Source organism: Nuphar pumila, chromosome 2 (assembly GCF_984573655.1).
Source record: "Nuphar pumila chromosome 2, dmNupPumi1.hap1.1, whole genome shotgun sequence".
Lineage (NCBI taxonomy): Eukaryota > Viridiplantae > Streptophyta > Magnoliopsida > Nymphaeales > Nymphaeaceae > Nuphar > Nuphar pumila.
This window is the reverse complement of record NC_143250.1, coordinates 104,768,907-104,793,092: the sequence shown is the minus strand read 5'-3', so window position 1 is coordinate 104,793,092 and position 24,186 is coordinate 104,768,907. Positions and strand designations below refer to the sequence as shown.

The window sequence follows — 24,186 nt, the reverse complement described above, 5'->3', positions numbered from 1 at the left end:
GGTGAAAACAGATTGAGTCGGGTTGTAACTTCAGTTTAAGTCTCTTTTCTTTTTTCCTTCTTTTTTTGCTTTTCTGAATTGCAGATATTAAAAAAATGTCATTTTTATTATGAACTAGTTCCAACCTATTTCTTCATTTTTCATATGCAAAGCCCTTGTTTTCACCATGTTTAGCTCATCCAGTATTGCCATACAAATCAAGGCCAGGTCCACGACTTTTTTTTAAGGTAATAAAGATGGAAAGTATTACGTCAAAATCCTATGTGATGAGAAGAAAAATTCAGATTTTACATGAGATTAAAGTTAGATAACCATTGAAGGTCGGCCACTTAAAGCGAATCTTGATGAGAAGTTCATGTTGGGCAGCCTTAGCAATTGCATTTGAATCCATATAAGTCTCTCCTAAGATTATGTTGTTCCTCTAAATCCAAATTAACCGGCATAAAATGAGCACAAAGAATCTCCAAACAAATACCCATTTGCATCCACTGTTCTTGACATGAGAGGCAATGATAACCTCTTTGAGGTCATTTGGCCTGTCCCACTTTAAAACTTTTGACTGCCACATGAAGTTGAAGTATTTCTTCATATAAGCACACGTCCAAAACAGATGCATTGAGGATTCCTCATTGTTACATCACACGGAGTAAACTGAACCCTCTTCTTTTAAGGACATCATCAATTAGCAGTTTGTCTAAGAGAGGATCATCCAGCCTGTTAGTGACTCGCAAACAGGAAAGGGGGCATCCCAAAGGACTCTAGGTGTGAGCTATTGAGCCATTGGAGGCCTGATCATTTTGTAGCATGAACGAACATTAATAAACGATCCATCCTCGGAGTGCTTTCAGTGGGAGGAGTGTTCAACACAAGAGAGGGATGTCAATGACAATGACAATCTCTGAATAAGGTTCATGACTAAGAATGAAGGGTCTCTCCTTAACTGAATCTCCCAACCCATATTAGGACTCCAAATTGAACAAACTCTGGTTCTTTTAATTTTTTGCAGCCCAGCATAAAACCGAAGAAATGTCTTTTTGACACCCTTCAACCTGCCAAGCATCTTTCCAAAACATAATATTTTTTCCATCTCGGACTTCAATGTAAATTGCATCTAGAAAGCCATCTAAGATTTTTACCCAACTCTTCCAAACACCAGATCCTCCAATCCATTTAGAGCCACCCATCCAGCCCCAAGGCCATCCATGTAAACTGTACTGATTTTTGCAAACCAAAACCCACGGTCTATCGACAGTGAGAAGCAACCAAAGCCATTTCATCAAGAGAGTTGTATTCCATCTCCCAATTTCATGGATGGACAACCCACCTTCCTCTTTGTTGTTGGTAATGATTTCCCAAGAGACTAGGTGCAATTTATGCTTATCCTCATTACTGGACCAAATGAATTATTAAAATTTTTTGTTTAATTTGTTTTTGGTCTTACTTAGAATGTGAAAAATTTGGATGAAGTGTAGAAGGAAGCTTGAGAGAGCATGCTTAACAAGTGTAACTCTACTAACAATTGCAAGGTTGAACCCGAACCAGGTAGATAAGGCATTGTTCTTTTCACTACCTATCTTTTGTCACCCCAATGTGTAGAGGTAGGCCTAAATATTTTAAAAGTATAGATCCCCCTGACTGGCACCCAAAAAAGAGAGCAAAATCAAGCATGCACCCATCATTATGATGAACATCTTAGGTGCATTTTGATGTGATATGTGCTTGTTTCTTAACGGATATGCATAGTGCATCTAATGCAATGTATGAAGATCTGAATTCGTGCATCATGAAAAATCCTTTTGTCAAACACAAAATAATGGTTTCTTTTAATTCAAACAAACTGATAGCAACTCGATACAGGTTTCTCTTTTCCTTTTTTTGGTTAGGGCAAGAGAAGATGGGTTCTTGTCAGGCGCGACCAGAATGTGTGGATCCAGCAGGTCCTTAATGAAGGCATCTGCCAATAAAACCCTTCACGGCCCTGCCTTATGAGAAGAATATGGCCATAAAGTGTAGATAATTAGAACAGGTGCTCCTTCAATGACGGCTTATGCTTCCAATAATTCAACAAGTCATATGAAGACAAGTGACCAAACCTGCAACTGCATGCATTCAGTCCACTTTTTATATCAACAGTACGAAACAAAAGAGGATTACTGCAAAGATGCTCTAGCTGCATGGTGAACAAGTGAATAGAATAAAATATAGAATGGAGAGAAAAAAATGAAGAATGATGATGGATAATGACTTCTAATATTTTTTACTCAAAAAAGCTCTTCAGGCTTCGATTCATACAATGACTCTTAGACTAGGCTTTTATAGCACTAGTAAGACCATTCTAGATGTATTGAGACTCCAAAAGACTTTTAGAAACTTGTACCTATTTAATAATTCTAAAAAACTCTTAGAAACTTATACATACTCAATAATTCTAGAAGACTCTTAAAAACTTGTACATACTCAATAATTCTAGAAGACTCTTAGAAAATTGTACATACCCAATAATTCTAAAAGACTCTTAGAAACTTGTACACACTCAATAACTCTAGAAAACTCTTAGAAACTTGTATATACTCAATAATTCTAGAAACACTGTTCAAGATTAATTTATTCCCAACAATGTTCTAAATTAAACTTGCTCCTTACGCCCAATCTTTCTGCATTTCTCTTGAAGACTTGTCCACTTAGTGGCTTTGTGAAAATATTTGTCATCTGATCTTCCGTTATGTAGTACTCCACATGAACATCACCTTCATTCACAAGTTTTCTCAGAAAATGATACTGAATCCGAATGTGTTTCGTCCTTCCATGAAGAACTAGATTTTTCGCAACTGAGATAGTTGAGTTGTTGTCACAAAAAAGAGTTGACTTATTTTGCTTCTGCTTCAAACTCTCCAAAATTTCACACAACCAGATTAACTGACAACCTGCAAAAGATGCAGCAATATATTCTATTTCCGTAGTAGAAAGCGCAACAATTGGTTGTTTGTTTGAGCTCCACGAAATTGGTCAACTTTCAAGATTAAATACATAATCTGAAGTACTTCTACTATCATCAACACTCCCTGCTAAGTCACTATCAGTATAACCAATAAGGTTGACTGCAACATTAGTTTCATAAAGAATTCCATAATCGTTAGTTCTTTTCACATATCTTAGAATTCTTTTTGCAGTTTCCCAATTATTTGAATATTACTTCTCCATGAATCTACTCATCAAACAGACAACATACATAATGTCAGGCCTTGTGGATGTGAGATACATTAGATTTCCAACCGAACTTTTGAACATAGTGGAATTGAAAAGTTTTCTTTCACCTTCTTTAGATAGCTTCAAACCTGAAATGCATGGAGTCGAAACTGGATTAGCATTCTCCATCTTGAACTTCTTTAAGATCTCTTTTGCATAGCTCTCCTGCGGAATAAAAATTCCTTTCTTGGTTTGATAAACTTCAATACCAAGAAAATGATGCAATTCACCCAAATCTGTCATCACAAACTCTGCCATCATTGAGTTCTTGAACTCATTCAACATCTGCACATCATTCCCTGTGAAAATTAGATCATCAACATAAAGACTTACAACAATGAATCTTCCTTCTGAATTGACTTTGATGTAGAGAGTATGCTCATATGGACATTTCTGAAATCCATATTTTTTAAAATATGAATTGATGCGGTTATACCATGCTCTGGGTGATTGCTTCAAGCCGTACAAAGCTTTCTTCAATTTGTACACTTTCTTTTCTTATATTTCCTTGACAAACCCAGGTGGTTGGTCAATATAGACTTCTTCATTAAGAACACCATTCAAGAATGCAGATTTTACGTCCATTTGAAAAAGCTTCCAATTATTCTGAGTTGCAAGAGAAATAACTAAACGAACAGTCTCAAGTCTTGAAACAAGAGCAAATACCTTTGTTCTCCTTTTTTTTGCTTGTACCCTTTTGCTACCAGTCTTGCCTTGTGCTTGTTGATAGAGCCATCTGGATTCATCTTTGTCTTGTACACCCACTTTACTCTAATAGAACTTTTATATGGTGGTAAATCTACAAGCTCTCATATATCATTGTTTTCAATTGAACCAATTTCTTCTTTCATGGCTCTCCTCCATTTTTATTCTTGACATGCATCATCAAAAGAAATTGGATCTTCACCTGCAAAGAAGGCAAAAAATATGGCATCATTCTGACTAACATCTTTTGTGATGTCATATAATTCTTGGATGCTTCTCATTTTTCTTATAGGGCTGCACGATGAAGAACTTAGGAAAGCAGAAGAATTTCCTACTTGGGCACCATTTTCATTATTTTCAAATGCTGGATCATTCTTTTATTCTTCAAACTCAAAAGGAAAGATAGAGAAATTTTCTTTTTCAGCCTCCAAGTCTTCAAATATAGAATTTTCATCAAATCGAACATCTCAACTGATCATAATCTTCTTTGTCACCGGGTTGTACAGCTTGTAAGACTTGCTTCCTTAGCTGTAGCCTATGAAAATACACTTCTTTAATTTATCATCCAACTTGTTTCTCATAGCATCTGGAACACGAGCATAAGTCACACAACCGAATACCTAAAGATGGTGAACACTAGGCTTTAAACCATACCATGCTTCATGTGGTGTGCAATTTTTCAAGCTTCTTGTTGGTGATCTGTTAATAAGATAAATTACACAAGAAATGACTTCTACCCAAAATCTTCTTGACAAGTTCTTCTTAAGAATACATCTGGCCATCTCCATAATTGTACAATTCTTTCTTTCACACACCATTTTGCTATGGTGTATGTTGGACCGTCATTTTATGCTGAATACCATTATCCTTGCAATATTTTTCAAACTCATTTGAAAAATATTTACCTCCGCGGTCAGTCCACAAAGTATTGATTTTCAGCCTACTAAATGTTTCAACTTCCGCCTTGAAGTCTTTGAATTTTTGAAAAGCTTCAGATTTTTCTTTGACACAATACACCCAATTTTTTTGTGAGTAATCATCAATGAAAGAGATAAAATAACGATTACCTCCCAAAGATGTCACCGTCATCGGACCACAAAGATTTGAATGAATAAGCTCCAAAGGTCTTGTTGCACGCCATGATGATTGAGGAGGAAATGGATTTCTGTGTTGCTTTCCGAGTTGGCATGCTTCACAAACTTTATTAAGATGATCAATTTGAGGCAAGCCTTTGACCATCATTTTCTTTGAGAGAAGCTTCAAACTTCCATAATTCAAGTTTTCATATCTATCATGTCATAGCTTAGAAATTCTATTATCAATTCTAGTAAAATAAGATATATTTTTATTTTGAAGTGTGAGTGAAAAAGATTATTTGAAGCAACTCCAACCCTTGCAATAATTTTCTTTTTGCTTAACAAGTAGCAAGTCATGTCATAGAAATGAATGTCGTATCCATTCTTCAAAAGATGCCCCACACTGAGCAAATTATTTTTCAAACCAGGAATGAAATAAACTTCAGACATTTTCTCCATTTTCCTGATTTTGTTTTAAACTCCATTTCACCAACACCACTAACTTTGTAAGCCTTTCCATCTCCTACTTTAACTTCACCATAATTAGATTCAAACAACTTAAAAAATAAATTTTTGTTACCTATCATATGCTTGCTAGCACCACTGTCTTTACGATCTCCACCGTGAGACATAAGCAACAAAGTGTCATGATTTTGCTCTTGGTTTTTGTTTTTATACACCAAACGAGCATCATGCCTTTCTTCCTCTTTGTACCAGCATTCACTTGCCATATGACCAGGTTTGTGGCAAATATAGCATTCAAAATAGCTAGGATCTCTTCCTCTTTGATTTCCACGACCTCTTCCTCTTTGCAAGCCTTTGAAATTTTGATTTTGATTTAAGTCATTCTCCTTGCTTGGATAATCGCCTCTTCCACGAGCATATGAGTCTTTTCCTCTAAAGCTTTCACTTCTTCCACGACCACGTCATCGACCTCTTTGATTTTTGAAATTCTCCTTCTTCTTATTTAGAAACAATTTTGACTGGAGTGCTTGATCCAAAACTACTTCTTTCTTCTTTTTTATTAGCCTTTCTTCATGAGCTTGCAACGAGCCCGTAAGTTCATCAATGGTCATGGCATTCATGTCTTTTGATTCTTCAATGGCTACCACAATGTAGTCAAATTTTGAATCCAAAGAACGAAGAATTTTTTTAATGACACGAACATCATCCATAGTTTCACCATTTCTTTTTAATTGGTTAACTATACATAATACTCGTGAACAATAATCAGAAATTGATTCTGACTCTGTTTTATGCAAACCTTCAAACTCTCCTCGAAGAGTTTGCAAACAGACTCTTTTTACCTTTTCACCTCCTTTAAATGAACTTTCCAAAATTGCTCATGATTGCTTTGAGGAAGTAGCATGCGCAATATTCTTAAAAGCGACTTCATTTGAGGTTACTCCTTGGTAGATTACCACAAGAGCTCTCTTATCTTTCTTTCTCGATGCTTTTAGACTCTCTCTTTGAGCCTGTGGCATTTCTTCTTCATTTTCAACTTCAACACAGCCTTTTTCGACTATCTCTCATAATTCTTAAGATTCAAAAATAACTTTCATTTGGATTCTCCAATTGCTGTAATTTTCTTTGGCTAGTTGATGGACAAAAGGAAGAGGAATAAAGTTATTCATTTTAATCGAACAAAGCTCTGATACCAATTTGAAGAAAATAAAATATAGAATGGAGAGAGAAAATGAAAAACAATAATGGAGATTGACTTCTAATGCTTTTTACTCAAAAAAGGCTCTTCATACTTCGATTCATACAATGACTCTTAGACTAAACTTTTATAGCACTAGTAAGACCTTTCTAGATGTATTGAGATTCCAAAAGACTCTTACCTATTTAATAATTCTGGAAGACTCTTAGAAACTTGTACATACTCAATAATTCTAAAAGACTCTTAGAAACTTGTACATACTCAATAATTCTAAAAACACTTTTCAAATTTAATTTATTTCCAACAACAAACTCCTTGTACTCTAATGGGAAATGAAGGATAAACAAACTTCAAAAAAACAGTGATTTCTAAAACTCTAATAATGTGACTTCAGTGGAAACGGTCCCATAATTTTGAATCCGCTGCAAAATTGATTTGATCTTCTTACTCAATTTTATAAGGATGTCTGTGGATTGGGATGTACATTTGTTACATAATCATAAGATATGTGGCATCAAATTGACTCCATTAACAGTATTAGGAATTGGCCTATCACTAGTACCCGTTTTGAACTTGAGTTGTGTGTCAAATAAATCGGCACTTTTGGACATTCAATTATAATTACATGTTTGATTTGCATCTAAGAAGAATAGCAACACATATGTCCTAGAAGCTGAAATTTTTTATCTGCTGAGAGAGTACAACCATGCAAGGCTATTTAGCTCTCTAAAGGATATATCTTCATACATCATCTTCAAATTCTCACCTCAAAGCAACTCCATTCCACAGCATGTCTAACTTCCGCTCTGTTCAGCACTTAGCATGGCACCTCAAACTGCTGCATGAGGTCGCACAATTGCTGCTGCTGCAATCATTTCCCTTATCAACAAACATTCTTTGCAAATATGATCATCACGCCAAAGAAGACGAACATACAAGAGTACCTCTTAGTTGATGGTAAGATCTTGTATATACTTTTCATTAACCGAGTGTTTTATTCAGAAAAAAAAAAACTTTTCATTAGCCTAATTTATAGACACCTACTTCAACAAGCCAGCATGACTGCAGGCACGTACAGTATCTCAAATACAAGGTTATGGATGTCTTGGATTTTGGACCCCCCTCCAATACAAGACTCCACTCCACAAATGTTAATGAAGATAGTATAATAGAAAATTTCAATGAGGTTTGTGGTGGTAGCGGAGGGTTTGAGCCCTTCCCTATTGTTGTAATTGTCTCACATGTCCTTTTAGGGTTTCTTTCTTTATAACAGAGACCATTGGATGTATTAGGGTGAGCAGATCCATTGTTCGGGGCCGAACACATATAACATGTCCGGCTCCAACTAATGGATGCCGCCCTCCCTTTAAGAGCTAACGTCACCATGCCAACCAGAGAGCTCTAACAAAAGGATTTACGATAACACCTGCTTGGTGTCTGAAGCATGAACAAAAAACTTTAATATGATATCTGAGTTGGACCCAGATCCAGAACCAGAACAGGATAGGGTCAAGCCTGACCTGACCCATATCCAACCCATTTGCCTCCCTATTGACTTTGGTTGCCTATTCTCCCGAGTGGGTCCAAATAGCAGCTCACGGCCTTCTTTTTTTCGGGCTGGATCCCATAAAATCCAAGGTTTTAGGTTTATCAATGGTTGGGGTTTGTACTGGTTTCGCGACCTGACCCGAAACCTAATTCTCCATGGGCATAAAAAGTGCCAGCCGGAATATTAATACGCATGATATTGATGCTTGCAATTGCAAGGACTCTGAAATCTGAACCAACGTTATCAGTATGGCTGCGCGTATCGACCGATATATCGCAGAAAATCGAAACGATTCGGGGTGAATCGGCTATTTTGTAATAAATGCAAAAATTATTAAAAATTATTTTTAAAGATTATGTTAATATTGTTTTAATAGTTTTAACTAATGTCACGTTATAATTGACACATAATAATTTATTATTATTTTTTGACCGATAATATAATTAATAATTCACTTGAGTATCGGTATCTGATACAGCTGAATCGGTGGCCAAACGATTCAGGGCCGATACCGATACCATAACGGTGGTTTCTCTTCATTTTTTTTTTCATGAAGGACGAGACCCTCGAAATCAGAAACCCTAATTAAGCCTGCCGTACTTAATTATGGTCATTGTCCCGATGATGTAAACCCACTGCACACACCTTGCCCTCAGGGAGTCACAAGCTTCAGCTGAGTAGGTGCTTATCCCTTGCCCTAATTAATGAAAAGGGCTGAAGCTCATGAGAATGGAACCTTGACCACCTGTCTAATAATGGCCAAGGCCCCTAACCCCGTGCAGGCGGTGTGACGTTTTCCTTAGACTTGGTTTCCTTCACGTGCACGTCATTAATACAGAAGAAGGATAAATGATGAATGCTATTAATATGACCTGAACCAAGATTCATTTGTTTAATCTCTTGAGCTTGAATTGCTCTCAGGAATGGTATACAAAAACGAAGTAGAGAAGAAAGAAGAAGAAGAAATAATGGCTACTTTGAAGTTTCTTAATGGCAAAAGTTAATTTATAGATCTGAAAATCTTAAGCGTGGACCATTGACTACTGTGCAATTATGTCACATTCTAAGTTCAAGAAGTTTATGTAAACAACTATTATGTCATTGATCAAAATATTTGGTGAACAAAATAAAAAAGGTTGAACTTTAGGCTCATTATCAAGTCTTTCTACCTGTAATTTGTATTTAGAAACTTTAATAAACACTGTAGTTACTTAAAATGACCAAATGAAGGTACCTGCAGGTAGCACTAATCACAACCATTAAAAGTTCTTTCCGGGTTTTAATCGATAGATTAATTATCTGTGAATGATTAGTCGCGTTCAAGTTGGAAGACTTTCATACAGTTTATTAGCTCCAAGTAGTGATTGGTCCCTTTCCTATTAAATTAAAGGTTTGAGAGTTGTGGAAATTTGCTTGGTCAATCAACCAACCAGAGCCCTTTTTCTTATTATTTTATGGATCTCATCAAGTTATCCTAGCCACGTTCAAAGAACTTATGACATATTTTCCTTCCACAAAAATGCTTATCCTTCCTACCACTGCGGGGGTTGCCCGCATGGCGGGCAGGGTGGCGGTGAAGGTGTTGAAATGAAGACGCCGGAACAAACTCCACTGGTGCATTGGCGCACTGGTGCATGAGTGTGTTTGTAGCTTTTAGAAGTGGGCCAAGTAAGGCAAGGTGACAGTGAGGCTCCACCTGAGGTTTTCCTAGCTTGGATGAGGGTTCCTCGTTGTAAAAAAAAAGAAGGAAAGCTAATCTTACCTATTTCAACGAAGCAGGTTATATGTTCCCCCCCCCCCCGAACAGGGCAGTTAGCTAAATCTTATGTTCGGGGGTCCCAAAGAACACGTATGTAAGCATGTGCATCTCATATCCCCATGTTTGTCAGCATTAATTAGCGTTGGAGTTTGATGCGATTGCAAAGACTTAAGTACCCTCTCTTCCATTGGTGCCAAAAAAATGACAATTCTTGAAAAGGAGTGGTTGTGAAGACTTAAGTGCACCGAAGATGATTATTTAAGACCCAGTCTCTGCACTGCAGGATTATCCAAGAAAGAAATCTCCCCTGAAGGAGGCCATGAACATCAACCCTCTCACTCTTTCTCTCCCTTCTATTTCTGCTTTTGTGCACATCCAGCAGAAGATCCTACATTGCTCCATCAAGCACCGACTGACCTGCACATTGACTGTTGTGGAGCCTGATTCAAAGTTTTTACCCTTACAGGAGGAGGGTTTGGGGGCTCATCCCAGCGTGAGTAGCATCATTCAACTAAATGAATTGTAGATCCTGATTCAGAGTTTTTACCCTTACAGGAGAGAGGTCTGGGGGCTCCTCCCAACGTGGGTAGCATCATTCAACTTGAAGAGTTGTGGAGTCTGATTCAGAGTTTTTACCCTTACAGAAAGGGGGGTCTGAGGGCTCCTCCCTGCGTGAGTAGCATCATTCAACTTGATGAGTTGTGGAGCTTGATTTAGAGTTTTTGCCCTTATAGGAGGAGGGTTTGGGGGCTCCTCCCAACGTGGATAGCATCGTTCAACTTGATTCATTGTGGAGCCTGATTCAGAGTTTTTGCCCTTACAGGAGAAAGGTTTGGGGGCTCCTCCCAGCGTGGGTAGCATCGTTCAACTTGATTCGTTGTGGAGCCTGATTCAGAGTTTTTGCCCTTACAGGAGAAGGGTTTGGGGGCTCCTCCCAGCGTGGGTAGCATCGTTCAACTTGATTCGTTGTGGAGCCTGATTTAGAGTTTTTGCCCTTACAGGAGAGGGGTCCAGGGGCTCCCCCTCCAGCACGGGTCCCGGGTGTCGTGGTTAAAAAATGCACAGGGTGTCGTGGTGAGAAAGACATATGTTTATTTCAAGCAAGGTTAGAAGAAATCAATGGAAAATCCAACAAGGAGCATGTCAGAATCAAGATGTGGATGTCAAGCGAGAATGGTGTTGTGCAACTCAAATAACATAAAATAATAAGAGTCTGGTTTTTAGTTAAAATGGGGATTGAAATGACAATAAAAATTGCTTAAAATTTACAAGAATAAACTAGACTCAATAACGAAGACACCACTTTTTACGGATTTGGAATATGACCTCCGGTTAGAGAGATATGGCCCTGACAAGTTTGTCCTAATTCGGGTAGCGATTTACAGCGATTTGCTTACTAAATAACACTACAAATCACTATAGTGATTTGCGAAAGACACTACAAATCGCTATAGTGAGATTCAAAAACACTATAAATCGCTATAGTGATTTACGAAAGACACTACAAATCGCTATAGTGAGATCCAAAAACACTATAAATCGCTATAGCGATTTACGGAAGATACTACAAATCGTTGTTGAAAAGCCGGATAACACTATAAATCGTTGTGGGGCTCGTTGGAGACCCGAAAATACTACAAAACACTGTAAGAAAGCCCGATAATACTACAAATCGCTGTTGAAAGGCCCCAAAAAAATTTGGTCCGGAGCTGGAGGGGAGCCTCCGGACCCCCTCCTGTAAGAGCAAAAACTCTAAATCAGGCTCCACAACGAATCAAGTTGAATGATGTTAACCACGCTAGGAGGAGCCCCCAAACCTTCTCCTGTAAGGGCAAAAACTATGAATCAAGCTCCACAACTCATCAAGTTGAACGATGCTACAGTCAGTGCGCAGGTTAGTCGGTGTTTGATGGAGCAATGTAAGATCGTCTGTTGGATGTGCATAGAAGTAAAGAGAGAAGGGAGAGAGAGTGAGAGGGTTGATGTTCATGACCTTCTCGAGGGAGAACTCTTTGTCTCCCTTGATTTCTTCTCTAAAGAGAGAGAGAGGGTTTTACAGTGTTTTACGAAGAAAAAAGAAGAATACTTTGAAGAGTCAACATCATCCTCGACTTTCTGGATGGAAGACATGTTTGTTCTTTTTTCTTTTTTGAATGAAAGGCATTTTTGTCATTTTCTCAAACCATCACTTTATAAGAAGAATAGCAAGAAAGGTACTGAAGTCTTTGCAACCACACCAGACTCCAATGCTTAGTGATGTCAACATACACAGGAATATGAGCCCCATGTGCCCATGTGCTTGTATACGTGGTGCTCATTCAAAGCCCCGAACACAGACGTGGGATTCCATGAATCATGGGGGAGGGGGGAGAGAACATACACCACCCTCCCCTATTTCAAGGGTTACTTTAGGCTGTGTTTGACTCACTGGACCAATGACACCTGGACACATGTGAGACTCACAGGTTCCATCGCGCACTTCTGTATTATATATATAAAGCGACGAGAAGAAGGCTGTCCCCGGCAGGACTGCTTGGCTCCTGCGTGTCCAACACAAGACAGCACCCGGGCAGGACCCAGTCCGTCCCCGTTCGGGTGTGTGATATCATGATCCTAATGTAGCGTTTGATTGGGGAAATAAAACAGGGGACGGAGGATGCTCTGAAGCAGAAGGTTTTTTTAGAAATAACTGCACAAGCCATAGTTAGTATCTAATGAAGCAGAAGGTTTTTTTTTAGAAAGGCGAGCTTGGGGTTAGGCAGACCCCCACCAGTTACTATTCAACGTGTCACTGGGTTTCCCATCACAAGGAGACACGCACTGACAACTCCTACCAACCACGCAGAGCCCCCGAGGTCAAATGAAGCAGAAGGTTATGCCATCATTTTGGAGGTCCGATTATATACATTATCGACATGTAATAAAAAAAAATCAATAGTGTCCTCACTTGGGTGTGGGTGACCTTGCTCGGTGTTTACGTTGAGAGAGAGAAGCGGGTCCATAAAGTGGGAAACGGATCCCATCATTTGAAATAAGATGGGTTTCATCATGCATTCAATCCTAGCCATCCAGCAGCATAACCATTTAAATTGGATGCATGGTTAGGATTGAATGTAATCCTATTTCAAATGATGGGATCCATGTTCCATAAAGCAGCTCTGTTTTCGGGGAGGTTCCTTGATCGCCATCTAAAAAAAATCACTCCCGCATGTACTCGACTCTGAAATAGTATTTATTATGGTTCTTACACAAACACATCAAATCAAAGACCTGGCCAAGTTGGTCTTAGTCTACCATACCTGTAGTTTTAGTCACTATTCCAGCTGTGTCAAACTCCATGGGTGCCCCCCTGGGTACTCAGGGAGCCGCCTACTTTGCATTTCCACACAAGAATTCGAACTCGGGGTAGGGGAGACTTCCCTATTCATAACCACAAGCCCCTGATCATGTGGGTGACCCCTTGGGGTTTAAACTTTCAAATAATATATTCACATAAAATAAGAAGTTTGGTGTCAAATACAAGCAAGCCTAAGCCCCCGGCCCTATTAATACACATGATCCAAGAACATTAAGGCCAGGGCAAGTTGAGATAGTCATTTGAAGACTTGAGACTCTCATCATTTTGCCATTTTGATTGCGCGCGCGCGCGCGAGAGAGAGAGAGAATGGAGAGCCAAGGGAAGCAGGACAATCTGCCACCATGCATGGGGAAGCTGGTCACCATATTGAGCATCGACGGAGGAGGGGTAAGAGGCATTATTCCGGGGACCATCCTAGCCTTCCTGGAATCCAAACTGCAGGAACTGGACGGTTCTAATGCGAGGATTGCTGATTATTTCGATTTGATCACCGGAACGAGCACCGGCGGGCTGGTGACCGCCATGCTCACCGCACCTAATGAGAACAACCGCCCTCTGTACGCTGCCAAGGATATCAATGCCTTCTACTGTGAGCACTGTCCCAAGATATTCCCTCAGACCAGGTGATGATGAGAGGCAACTATAGCTCAGTTGGTTGACATGATCTTTGTATTGATTTATTTTTTTATGGGAGATAATATATATATATATATATATATATATATATATATATATATATATATATATATATATATATATATATATATCACTTGAATATGAAAACTAAGGTGTGAACCGCAATTTTCAAAGAGTATTTTATTCTTTTCTCTTGAATCTAACTGTGATATGCATGCTTGGTTTTACAAGAACCCACTCTTTGAGTAGTGCATAAACAAGATTTTTTAAGGTTTTAAAATCAATACCTCATAATATTCATAAATATTCAAGCACATCCACATGGTTGATTCCTAACAAATTCACCATGTCAAGTAAAAAAAAGTGTTGGAAATCCCCAAATTTCTCTCTCTCTCTCTCTCTCTCTCTCTCTCTCTCTCTCTCTCTCTCTCTCTCTCTATATATATATATATATATATATATATATATATATATATATATATATATATATATATATAACTTTTGAGCTCTCACCAATAAAATTGAGAGAGCTAGAGAGGTGCTTATTAGGACCCAATTTTCATGAGGCCTTGTTTGGTCCTTTCAAAGAATCACTGTTGCAGGTGCTTCTGCACTATCTTAGATGTGTTTAATAGTTTACTAAAAAAACATGTATTAAATTAAGCATTTTTTCATGTTGAAGATGTGTTTTGAAGAGAAAAAAATAAAAGGGTGTTGGGTGTTCTCCCCCGAACATGCATTGTAGCTACGGTTATAGTCCCGACTAAGCACGGTGTGACTCTCAGTCAGGTGTACGGGACCCATACGCCACCGTACACCCGCAGACGAGTGTACGGTGGCATAAGGGGGTTCCTGTACACCTCGGTCTAGACCCCTGAATACACATTGTAGCTATAATGCATGTTGGGGGGGCATATAACCTGCCCCCCCCCAAAAAAAAAAAAAAATGGCTCATATTACACTTTGATGTGCCAATAATATATTTAAGTTTTTTGTTGATTCTAAGTATTTTCAAGTAAATAATAGTAAACACATTACAGGTGCCTATCGCCAAAAAAAAACACATTACAGGTTCAAATTAAACATTAATTGCCAACATACTTTGTTCTGTATGTTCTGTGACAACAATAAGATGTCCATTATTTGTTTCAACTAGATAAGAAGTTGTGTTTCTTGTGTCCAACATTTGACTTTCACGTTGTGCGGATAACTTGACACATATGAAAAATGAGTGAGATAACTTCGTGTTCGATTGTACAACTCGATCCGGCCCACCATATAAGTGTTTTAATATGTTTATTATGGATTTTACCTTCATATATGGATATCAGATCGAAACTAAAAACCAAAAAAAGAATTTAATTTGAGTAATTTGAGAAAAAAAAAGAAATGATATTTTTTAATATATAAATACTTTAATAGGTGTTACATGAATGACGAACAAAAAAAACATAAACTAAAAAGAAAATAAAACAAGACCCCACACGAGTTTATAGAGGTTCGGCAATGAGATGCCTATGTCCTCTGTGCTCTTCTCTCCTTAACGACTTTTTGAGATAGAGAACATGCCAATGGTACCAGTTAACTTTTGGGTGCAAAGATTCATGGAGTTGAGTATTTTTAGAGCATATACCCCAAAAGATGCTCTATGGTTACAGAAGAGAGAGACACCAAGATCAAGTTGGAAATTTGAGATTGTTTCACAAGTAGAATTAAACTAGAAAGAATTATAGTGATTTTTTTGTGTTTCAACGATCAAAATTAAAAGATTCAAGTTCGAATATACAGAGGGATTTTCGGGTGGGCATTCTTGAAAGCACTAGCAGGGCCCAAATATGATGGCGAATATCTTCATTCCCTCGTTCAAGGGATACTGAAGGGGAGAAAGTTACACCAAACATTAACCAACGTTGTCATTCCTACTTTCGACATCAAGCTTCTCCAGCCCACCATCTTCTCCACTTTTGAGGTATTCATTTCAATTTCATATTATAATAATTATTATTAATTATTATCATTATTATTACTACAGCCTTTGAGGTTTCTGTTGCCCACTGGTTTTGAACCGCGGTCGTCTCATGTGAGGTGACAACCCGTAGGCACCGGCGTAGTTTTTGTGGGCATCATCATCATTATTATTATTAACTGATGGTTTGATTTACAGGCAAAGACAGAAGCTTCCGTGGACGCTCTTCTCTCGGACATCTGCATCAGTACGTCGGCAGCACCGACTTACCTACCGGCTCACTACTTCGAGACAAAATACTCACAAGGCAACACTAGAGAGTTCAACCTCATTGATGGTGGTGTTGCAGCAAACAATCCTGTAACTATAATCGTCGCCACCCTTTTCTTTCTTCTTTTTAATTTTTACTTTTTCTTCATTTTTTTAAAGAAGCTTTTCTTAATATATTGCTACAGAACCTAGCATAGTAATCACAAGAGAGGTTAATTTGGAAAGTATAATGTTTCCAGCAAATTATTTAAAGTTTTACTTTGAATCATCAATGACGATTTTTTTTACTGTTGAAAATTTTTCAAGGGATATATGCTAGACTATTTCTTAAAAGGAATTTCCGTTTTGCATTAATGACTACCTAGTTAATGCAACAGTGTAGGCTACGGATGAGGGGGAAAACATTAATTAATTGTAAACACAAAACAACCAGCAACCTCTTTTAAAAAAGAAAAAGGGCATGGTCTTTTCTTTTTTTTTAAAGAATTAAAAATTTATTCATAACATATATAAGAAACAACCCCGCAGCAACAAGTGATGAGATATCACCTGCTAGTGGCGGAAGACAGAGAAAGTTGGAGAAAAAAGAAAAAAAAATTCAGATACAAACGCCAATGAGAGCATAAACCCCTGTACCCAACATTAACAGAAGTAAGACATCTTCAGACAATTGGGAGCACCAACACCTTTCATGCAGGAAGAAAAAACATGCACCAACACCTTCCTGTCAATAACCTGCAATACTTCAGTAAATAATTATACTCAACGTGGGGTGCATTCCTTGTGTCCTTTCCAGACATTGACGGCCATGACTCTTATAACGAAGGAGATATTCATGCAAAATCAGGATTTCCTTCCCATCAAGCCTGTGGACTATGGCAAATTCCTGGTCATCTCACTAGGAACTGGATCTGCAAAAATCGAGAAAAAATTGAGTGCGGCTGCAGCAGCCAAATGGGGTTTTCCTGCTTGGCTCTACAACCAAGGGGGCACACCTATCATTGATGTATTCAGTCAGTCAAGTGCAGACATGGTAGACTTTCATGCCTCTGTCCTCTTCCAAGCCCTTCGTTGCGAAAAGAACTATCTGCGCGTTCAGGTAACTAAGAAAATAGAGAAAATTACATAGATGTATTTATATGGCTTAGGTGTGAACCAAGTATGGATGGGGCCATTTGGGAGGAATCTTTTTATTTTTATTTTTGTTCTTGTGATCTACATGTTGGGGTCGTAAGAATTGACTCCTCGATTGTCTGATCATGACACTAGAGCAGGGTTCTTTAATATTTAAAGATCATTAGTCCAGAATTTTCATAAATATCAAAGGCTTAGAAAATCAGCTTTTAAATTTAAAAACATATAATCCAAGTTTGATTCCTAGCAAATGGATCTTGCCAAACACATTGCAGCTTTAAATTTTTAAAAGAAGCAATAGAAGTACTCCCACCTACACAGTTCACACCAATGGTTGTGCGTGTGCATGCATATATATATATATATATATATATATATATATATATATATATATATATATAGAGAGAGAGAGAGAGAGAGAGAGAGAGAGAGAGAGAGAGAGCTGGAATATGTAAACTATCAAAATATGTAAATTGGTATGCACAAGACTTTCATAGGTTTTATTATTTTTCTAAAATTTCATCATACACATGAAATCTAGATGCTTGCTTTTATAGAGATAGGCTGTTAGATCATCCGATTGTGATGTATAATAAGAATCTTTTAATGCTTGAAAATCAATGGCTCAGAATTTTTTAAAATATTCAAGCATGCAAAATCACATTTCTTGATCTGATTACTATGATCCAATAGTCGATTCCAAGTAAATGGACAACGCCTAATGCATCTGCAGGGTTAAGTTTGTAAAAAACCTTGTGAAAATCTCGGTTCATACTTAGTTTACATATTTCAGTTTATATATATATATATATATATATATATATATATATATATATATATATAGAGAGAGAGAGAGAGAGAGAGAGAGAGATCCCACTCTTGGTGGTAAACCTTGAGGGTGAAATGGGCCTCACAATTGCACTCCTAGACTCGTACAGTCATGAGCATGCTCTCTGTGGTTCGGCCTTTTGAGTTCAGGTGCAATGTGATTGTAAGTTTTGAGTATGCTGTTGCACCTGCTCACCCACCATCTTCACTGGGCCTCACAGTTGACAAGCGGTATCCCAAAGATGGTTTGTGATCACTTGTAGCAGCAAACCAAAAGTGTGCAATCACATTGCACTTTATCTTCCCTCCAACTAAATTATTGTGATACCTTCCAAATATTCATACTGATACTGGGAAGGTTTGAAGGATGACACGTTGACCGGAGATGCATCCTCAGTGGATATCTCGACCACGGAGAACTTGCAGAACCTGGTACAGATTGGGAGAGCTCTGCTTAAGAAAAAGGTCTCCAGAGTGAACTTGGAAACTGGAATATATGAAGAGGTCATTGGAGAAGGCACTAATGAAGAAGCACTCACAAGGTTCGCCAAGATGCTCTCTGATGAACGCAGGTCCAGGAGAAACAAAATGGCCAGTTCGTGATTCACCCATCCATGATACAGCACGCATCATTAATTCCCTTTGTAAGATATATATATATATATATATATATATATATATATATATATATATGCGTGTGAGAGTCTCTGTGTGTGTGGCACTCATGCACGATGTAGCATGCATCATTCTCTTTCTAAGATATACTATGTATGTGTGTGTGTGTGCGCGCGCATGCCTGCGCATGTGTGTGTGCTCTCTGGCGCATTCATGCTCATGTGTGTGTGTGATTAAGCTAGGGTCGTGCATTTGCTCACTTTCATGTTGTGGGCTTTCTCTGTAATGAATAGTAGGCTCTTCTTTCAAACTGTTGTGTAAAGGATGCCAAAGAAATATGTGCTCGTATTAGTAATGTCATAAATCATACTCAAGAAAATCTGGGTGAGGTTCTTTAAAAAAAAGAAAAGAAAATCTGGGTGAGGAAAATCTGACAAATTTTTTTTTTTTTGAGAGAAGTAAACATTCTTTCATAAAGCAGGGACATTACATCAGGTGCATTGGTGAGTGATGAGGAAATCTGACTATATTTAAAATCGAGGTCCCATGTGGTAAGCGGGGTCCTGTGCCAAGCTGAAGGCCCAGGTTCGAATCCCTCTGCTACATTCAGCTTAGGAGATATCTGGTTGGCGTCTGCCTAACCTCAGCTTGCCTATCAAAAAAAAAAGAACTGACTATTTTGAATATTTGGTTTCTGTAGAGAAAAAATGGGGACATACCATTATATACAAAAATATATAAATATAAATAAAAGCATAAATAATATACAAATACTATAAAAATGATTTTGTTGCATTGTTAACTTGATGTTGTGATAAAAATATGATATTTTTAAAATATCATCTATACTTGAGACATAGCAGATTGTAGTAAGCGTGTCCACTACTGAATAAACTCCGAGGACAGTGACAGTAAGTATGGCAGGCAGAGCCAGCGCAGCCAGTCCTTTGTTCCTTGGGGCGGTTTCTTCATGTAAGTATAAAAAAAAGTAATTCCCAGGGTGAGACAGCTACAAATGGATCTCATGGAGGCTTTTCTTTTTTTTAATGAGAATATATGCCGCGCTCTCTCTCTCTCCCTCTCATGCGTGATGAGGGTAATATGGCAGATCATTTTGACAATTTTAAAAAAGACGTTTGAACTTAATATAACCTTCATGTCACTTTTAAAACGTTTATAAAATTTTTTTTTACGCCAATGCCCCTCTTTCTTCTCTAAATAGTATAGATATATATGGATATAGAATTTATCACTAGTTTCCATTCAGTTTTAGGGCAAGGAGAAATTTAAAAGCCCTTATCCTTGTATAAACTTATTTCTAGATCGTGCCAAAAACAAAAGGGAGCATTTATGTTGGGCAGACAAGCCTCCACATTGGTTGGTTTCTAATGAATGATTTGTCATAGCGTTTTGATTTAAATTTCTTAATATGAGATAGGGGCTTTAAATCCCCAACTTGGCTTAAAAAAAAGAACAAAAAATCTTTGCAATTAGTCACAATTAAGCACCTACACACTATTGAATCACCTCATAGAAGATCTAGAGAATGGTTTGGATAATCAGAGTCTGATGTCCAAGGGAGAAGAACATAGAAGGAAGAAGGTTTTGAAAGCTACATTGTTGCCTAAGGACTCCATTTTATTCTAAGAGAACTCCAGCTACATTGTTGCCTAAGGACTCTAAGGCCATGGAAGACACCTTAAGGCTAAGAAACCTATGAAGACAGAAAGTATAAATTTCATGTGTTTAAAGAGTCAAGAGTAAATCTATGGAAACCTTTCCAAAGAAAGAATTTCTTTATTATAATTCGGTTTCAGGATGATTTGTAAATAAGGAGCTCTTACCTCTCAAGGTTAGAGAGAGAGAGAGAGGAGAGTTCATCCATGAATATAGGTCTTAACAACCTAACCACGTAAATTGTCTTGTGTGGCTACCGATTTTATGTTCTTATCACTCTACGTGGTTACCGAGATGTAGTTATCTGTTTCCTGTCTCGTGTGAACATCGCCTATCATGGTTGCCGATATTTAATTTACTCTCATTGCCCTGTGTGGTTATCGATTTTCTGTTCTCGTACGAACATCAAAATTGTTTATGGTATCAAAGTCATAAGGCTCACAGCCGTATGTGTCTCCTTTTGCTCCTATCAATCAACCTCTATGGTATCCTCTGAGTGCAATGAAATGCATTTTTGAGTTTAGTCTCAATTAATCTTGAGGGCAATAATTATTTGTTGTGGTGTTCTCATGCTGAGTCTATCATGTTCAGCTAGGACTTAATCAAATTTGTTAATGGTTCAACTCCAGCACCGCCGTAGTTCATTCAAGCATCGAAAGAAGAATCCCCAACTTTGAATCTCAAGTTCCTTGTGTGAAAGCTTTCAGACTAGCTTGTGTTGAACTAGATTAAAGATACAGTAACTAAAGTAGTTCTTAATCAAATAATTTGAATTTCCTCTGCAAGGAAGCTTGGATAGCATTGGAGCGAGCCTATGCCTCAGTCAAATCTGAGGATAATGCAAATGAAAAAGGAACTTCATGATGTCTTCAAGGAAGATAAAACTATGGTTGAGTACTTGAATCATGTCAAGTACTTGGCTAATCCATTGTGTGCTGCAAATGAGATTGTAGATGAAAAGGACTTAATCCAATATACTTTTAATGCCTCACAAGTGACTATGAGAGCTTTGTCATGACCGTAACTACTTTAAAAGCACTGCCAACATTTTATGAGATTTATAATAAGCTCTTAAATTATGAGGAATTGATGCAACACATTTGGGCAAGTTGGATAAAGACGTACCACAAACCCGAGTCCGGTCGCCTGAACCCCAGTTTGAACCAAGCCTACAAGGACAAACACCATTTTAGGCTTACTTTTAATATTCCAGAATCTATTTTAAGCATGTTCGGTATTATTTTTGTCCAGAAATAGGTTTTTGAAGATTTAGATAATATTTATAATTTTTGTAGTTTAAAATTTTGCTTTTTAAGTTTAATCGAATTTCTGGATTCAGATATTAGCTCCAGAGGGCCATTAGGATCTAAATGAGCTTCTGGAGGGTGTAATGGATTTTTCTAGGTAGACTTTTTGTCTTCACTTTATTTTTTTTTGAATTAAAATGAGTAGGGCTTTGATTGGATGTGTTGGATGACCCAAAATCTGCCTATTGATCCAAAATAGAGTTGTCGAACCTTGGATCCATCTATTGGATCCAAGGGGGCGGCAGCCCACATATTTTCTTGTGTTACCATTTGGGTGCTTGATTGAATTGTGAGAGGGATAACCTGTTTATTGTCCTAATCTGAATATATTTTGACTGATATTTTTGTTTTATCATGGTGATTGTATATCTGAAATGCATATGTTTCTGAATGGATATTTAGGACTGATTAGGATAGGGATCTCGTTATTTTTAAATTGATGATATTTGCTCAGTCAGCTTGACGTCCACTTGAATGTGTGTTAATTTCTCGAACCTGATTTAATTGACTGCATTCATTGTTATTTGCTGTCGTTGTTGTTGAGTTGTTGTTTCAAGAATTTTTTCTTGTGGATCCCAAACAGCCATCATGTTGTCCAATTGTGTTTTGGGGCACAGACCAACTTTTCGGTAACACGCACCAAAGAGATGAATGTGATCATTTGCAACCTGATTTGGATAGGGTGTTTGTATGATTATTTGATGTTTATAAATATTGATTTGAACGTAAAAAAACAACCCCTAGGTACCTCTTGAGTAGCACCTAAACCATGTAGGGTACAATTATCATAAACCTCACATTCGGCATATTTGGGTCGTCTTCGTGCATAGGCATGTTGTTAGGGTGTCTCCTTGTGTCCTCGTTCACACTCGTCTGTGTCAGAAACAAATTCAGCTAATGAAATAGAAATTTTCTCAAGAGTCTTTCTCCATAATTTTCTTTGCTTCACAAGGAGGAAGAGGACATGGTGCAGGGTTCAACAGAAGAGGTTGATCAAGCCGTGGTCAGGGCATAAACAATGGTGGTTGTGGTCTATAGTTCAGGCAAAGTGGTGAAGAAGGTGCTGGACTATCGTCCAAAGCACCAAATCAACAGAACACACAAGGAGCTGTGTGTCAATTTTATGGGTGAAAGAATCACACAACACGTTAGTTTTGGGACATTTCAAAAGCTTTCATGGTAGCATTAAACATATCCAACTCCGATAATATAAATTGGTACCATGATACAGGTGCTACACACCATATGACATGTGATGTTAAAGGCATGATGAACAAAGCTACAAGTCCAGGCCAAGATGGAGTGATGATTGGTAATGGAGCAAATCTCTCAGTCATGAATATCAGTAATATCTTACTCACCTTAAATGGTAAAACATTTGTTTTGAAAATTGTTTTGCATATTCTATCAATAAAAAGAAATTATTGTTTGTTGCTTGGTTTACTTGTCTATGTATTTGAGTTTGACCCATCAGGGTACTGTGTTAAAGATTAGAAGAATGGAACTTTGCTTCTAAGGGGTTGCAGCAGAGGTGGCTTATACATGTGGCCACAAGAAGTGATAGAACGAGCAACAGAGGCAAACTTAGTGTGGCATCAAGATGTGGAGTTGTTAGAGAAGTGGAATAGTCATTTGGGTCATCCAAGTCATGCAGTTTTAGATTTATTGCATAAAAACTATTTGGTTCATGTTAAAAATAAGTTTCAGTTTGATATTTGCTCTACTTGTGTTATTGGAAAAGACATAAATTGCCTTTTGAGAAATCTATTATCTAGAGAGGGACTCCAACATTATTTCTTATTGGTTGATGATTATTCTCATTTTTCTTTGTTGTTTCTTTCAGTCAAGAAGTTTTAAAAATATTGTGGGAAAACAACTTGGATGCTCTATAATTTTTTTTATAGTGATAGTGGAGGTGAATTCATAAGTACTACAATTTTAGATTTTTTAAATAAATAGATTCAATCGTTGGATACTATATTCATATATTCCCCAACATAATAGGATTGTAGAACGAAAGCACATGCATATTGTGGAAACATGCTTGAGCATGTTATTATTTACTTCTATGGAGACAAGGTTCTAGGTAGATGCTTTTAAAACAATGATGTATCTTATTAATAGAATCTGAGGTTGTACATTTTTCATACTAACTAAAATAAAATTTTATGATAAATTATGGTGATCTTTTTAGTTGATTGGGATAGCCAATTATGAATCTATAGATTTGACTTTTTTGTTATATCATGATTATATGTTGAACTTAGATGTGAGAATTAGATCCTTATTGATTTTAGATCTTGATGTGAGGTTATGATTGTGATGCTTATGTTAGCGTATATGTGACACACCTATAAATGACTAATTTTGACTTATTAGGTGAATGATACATCACGC

The 24,186-nt window shown here is 37.6% G+C and overlaps 1 protein-coding gene across 1 annotated transcript; it reads left to right on the top strand.

Moving 5' to 3' along the window:
* The first annotated feature begins 13,588 nt into the window (after window positions 1–13,588).
* LOC149846535 (patatin-like protein 2) lies at window positions 13,589–19,184 on the top strand. The gene is made up of 5 exons (XM_089998055.1): window positions 13,589–13,979; window positions 15,781–15,961; window positions 16,157–16,318; window positions 17,025–17,327; window positions 18,557–19,184. Exons 1-5 carry the CDS (start codon window positions 13,663–13,665, stop codon window positions 18,791–18,793), a joined length of 1,200 nt encoding a protein of 399 aa, XP_089854181.1. The 5' UTR covers window positions 13,589–13,662; the 3' UTR covers window positions 18,794–19,184.
* The last annotated feature ends 5,002 nt before the right edge of the window (window positions 19,185–24,186 follow it).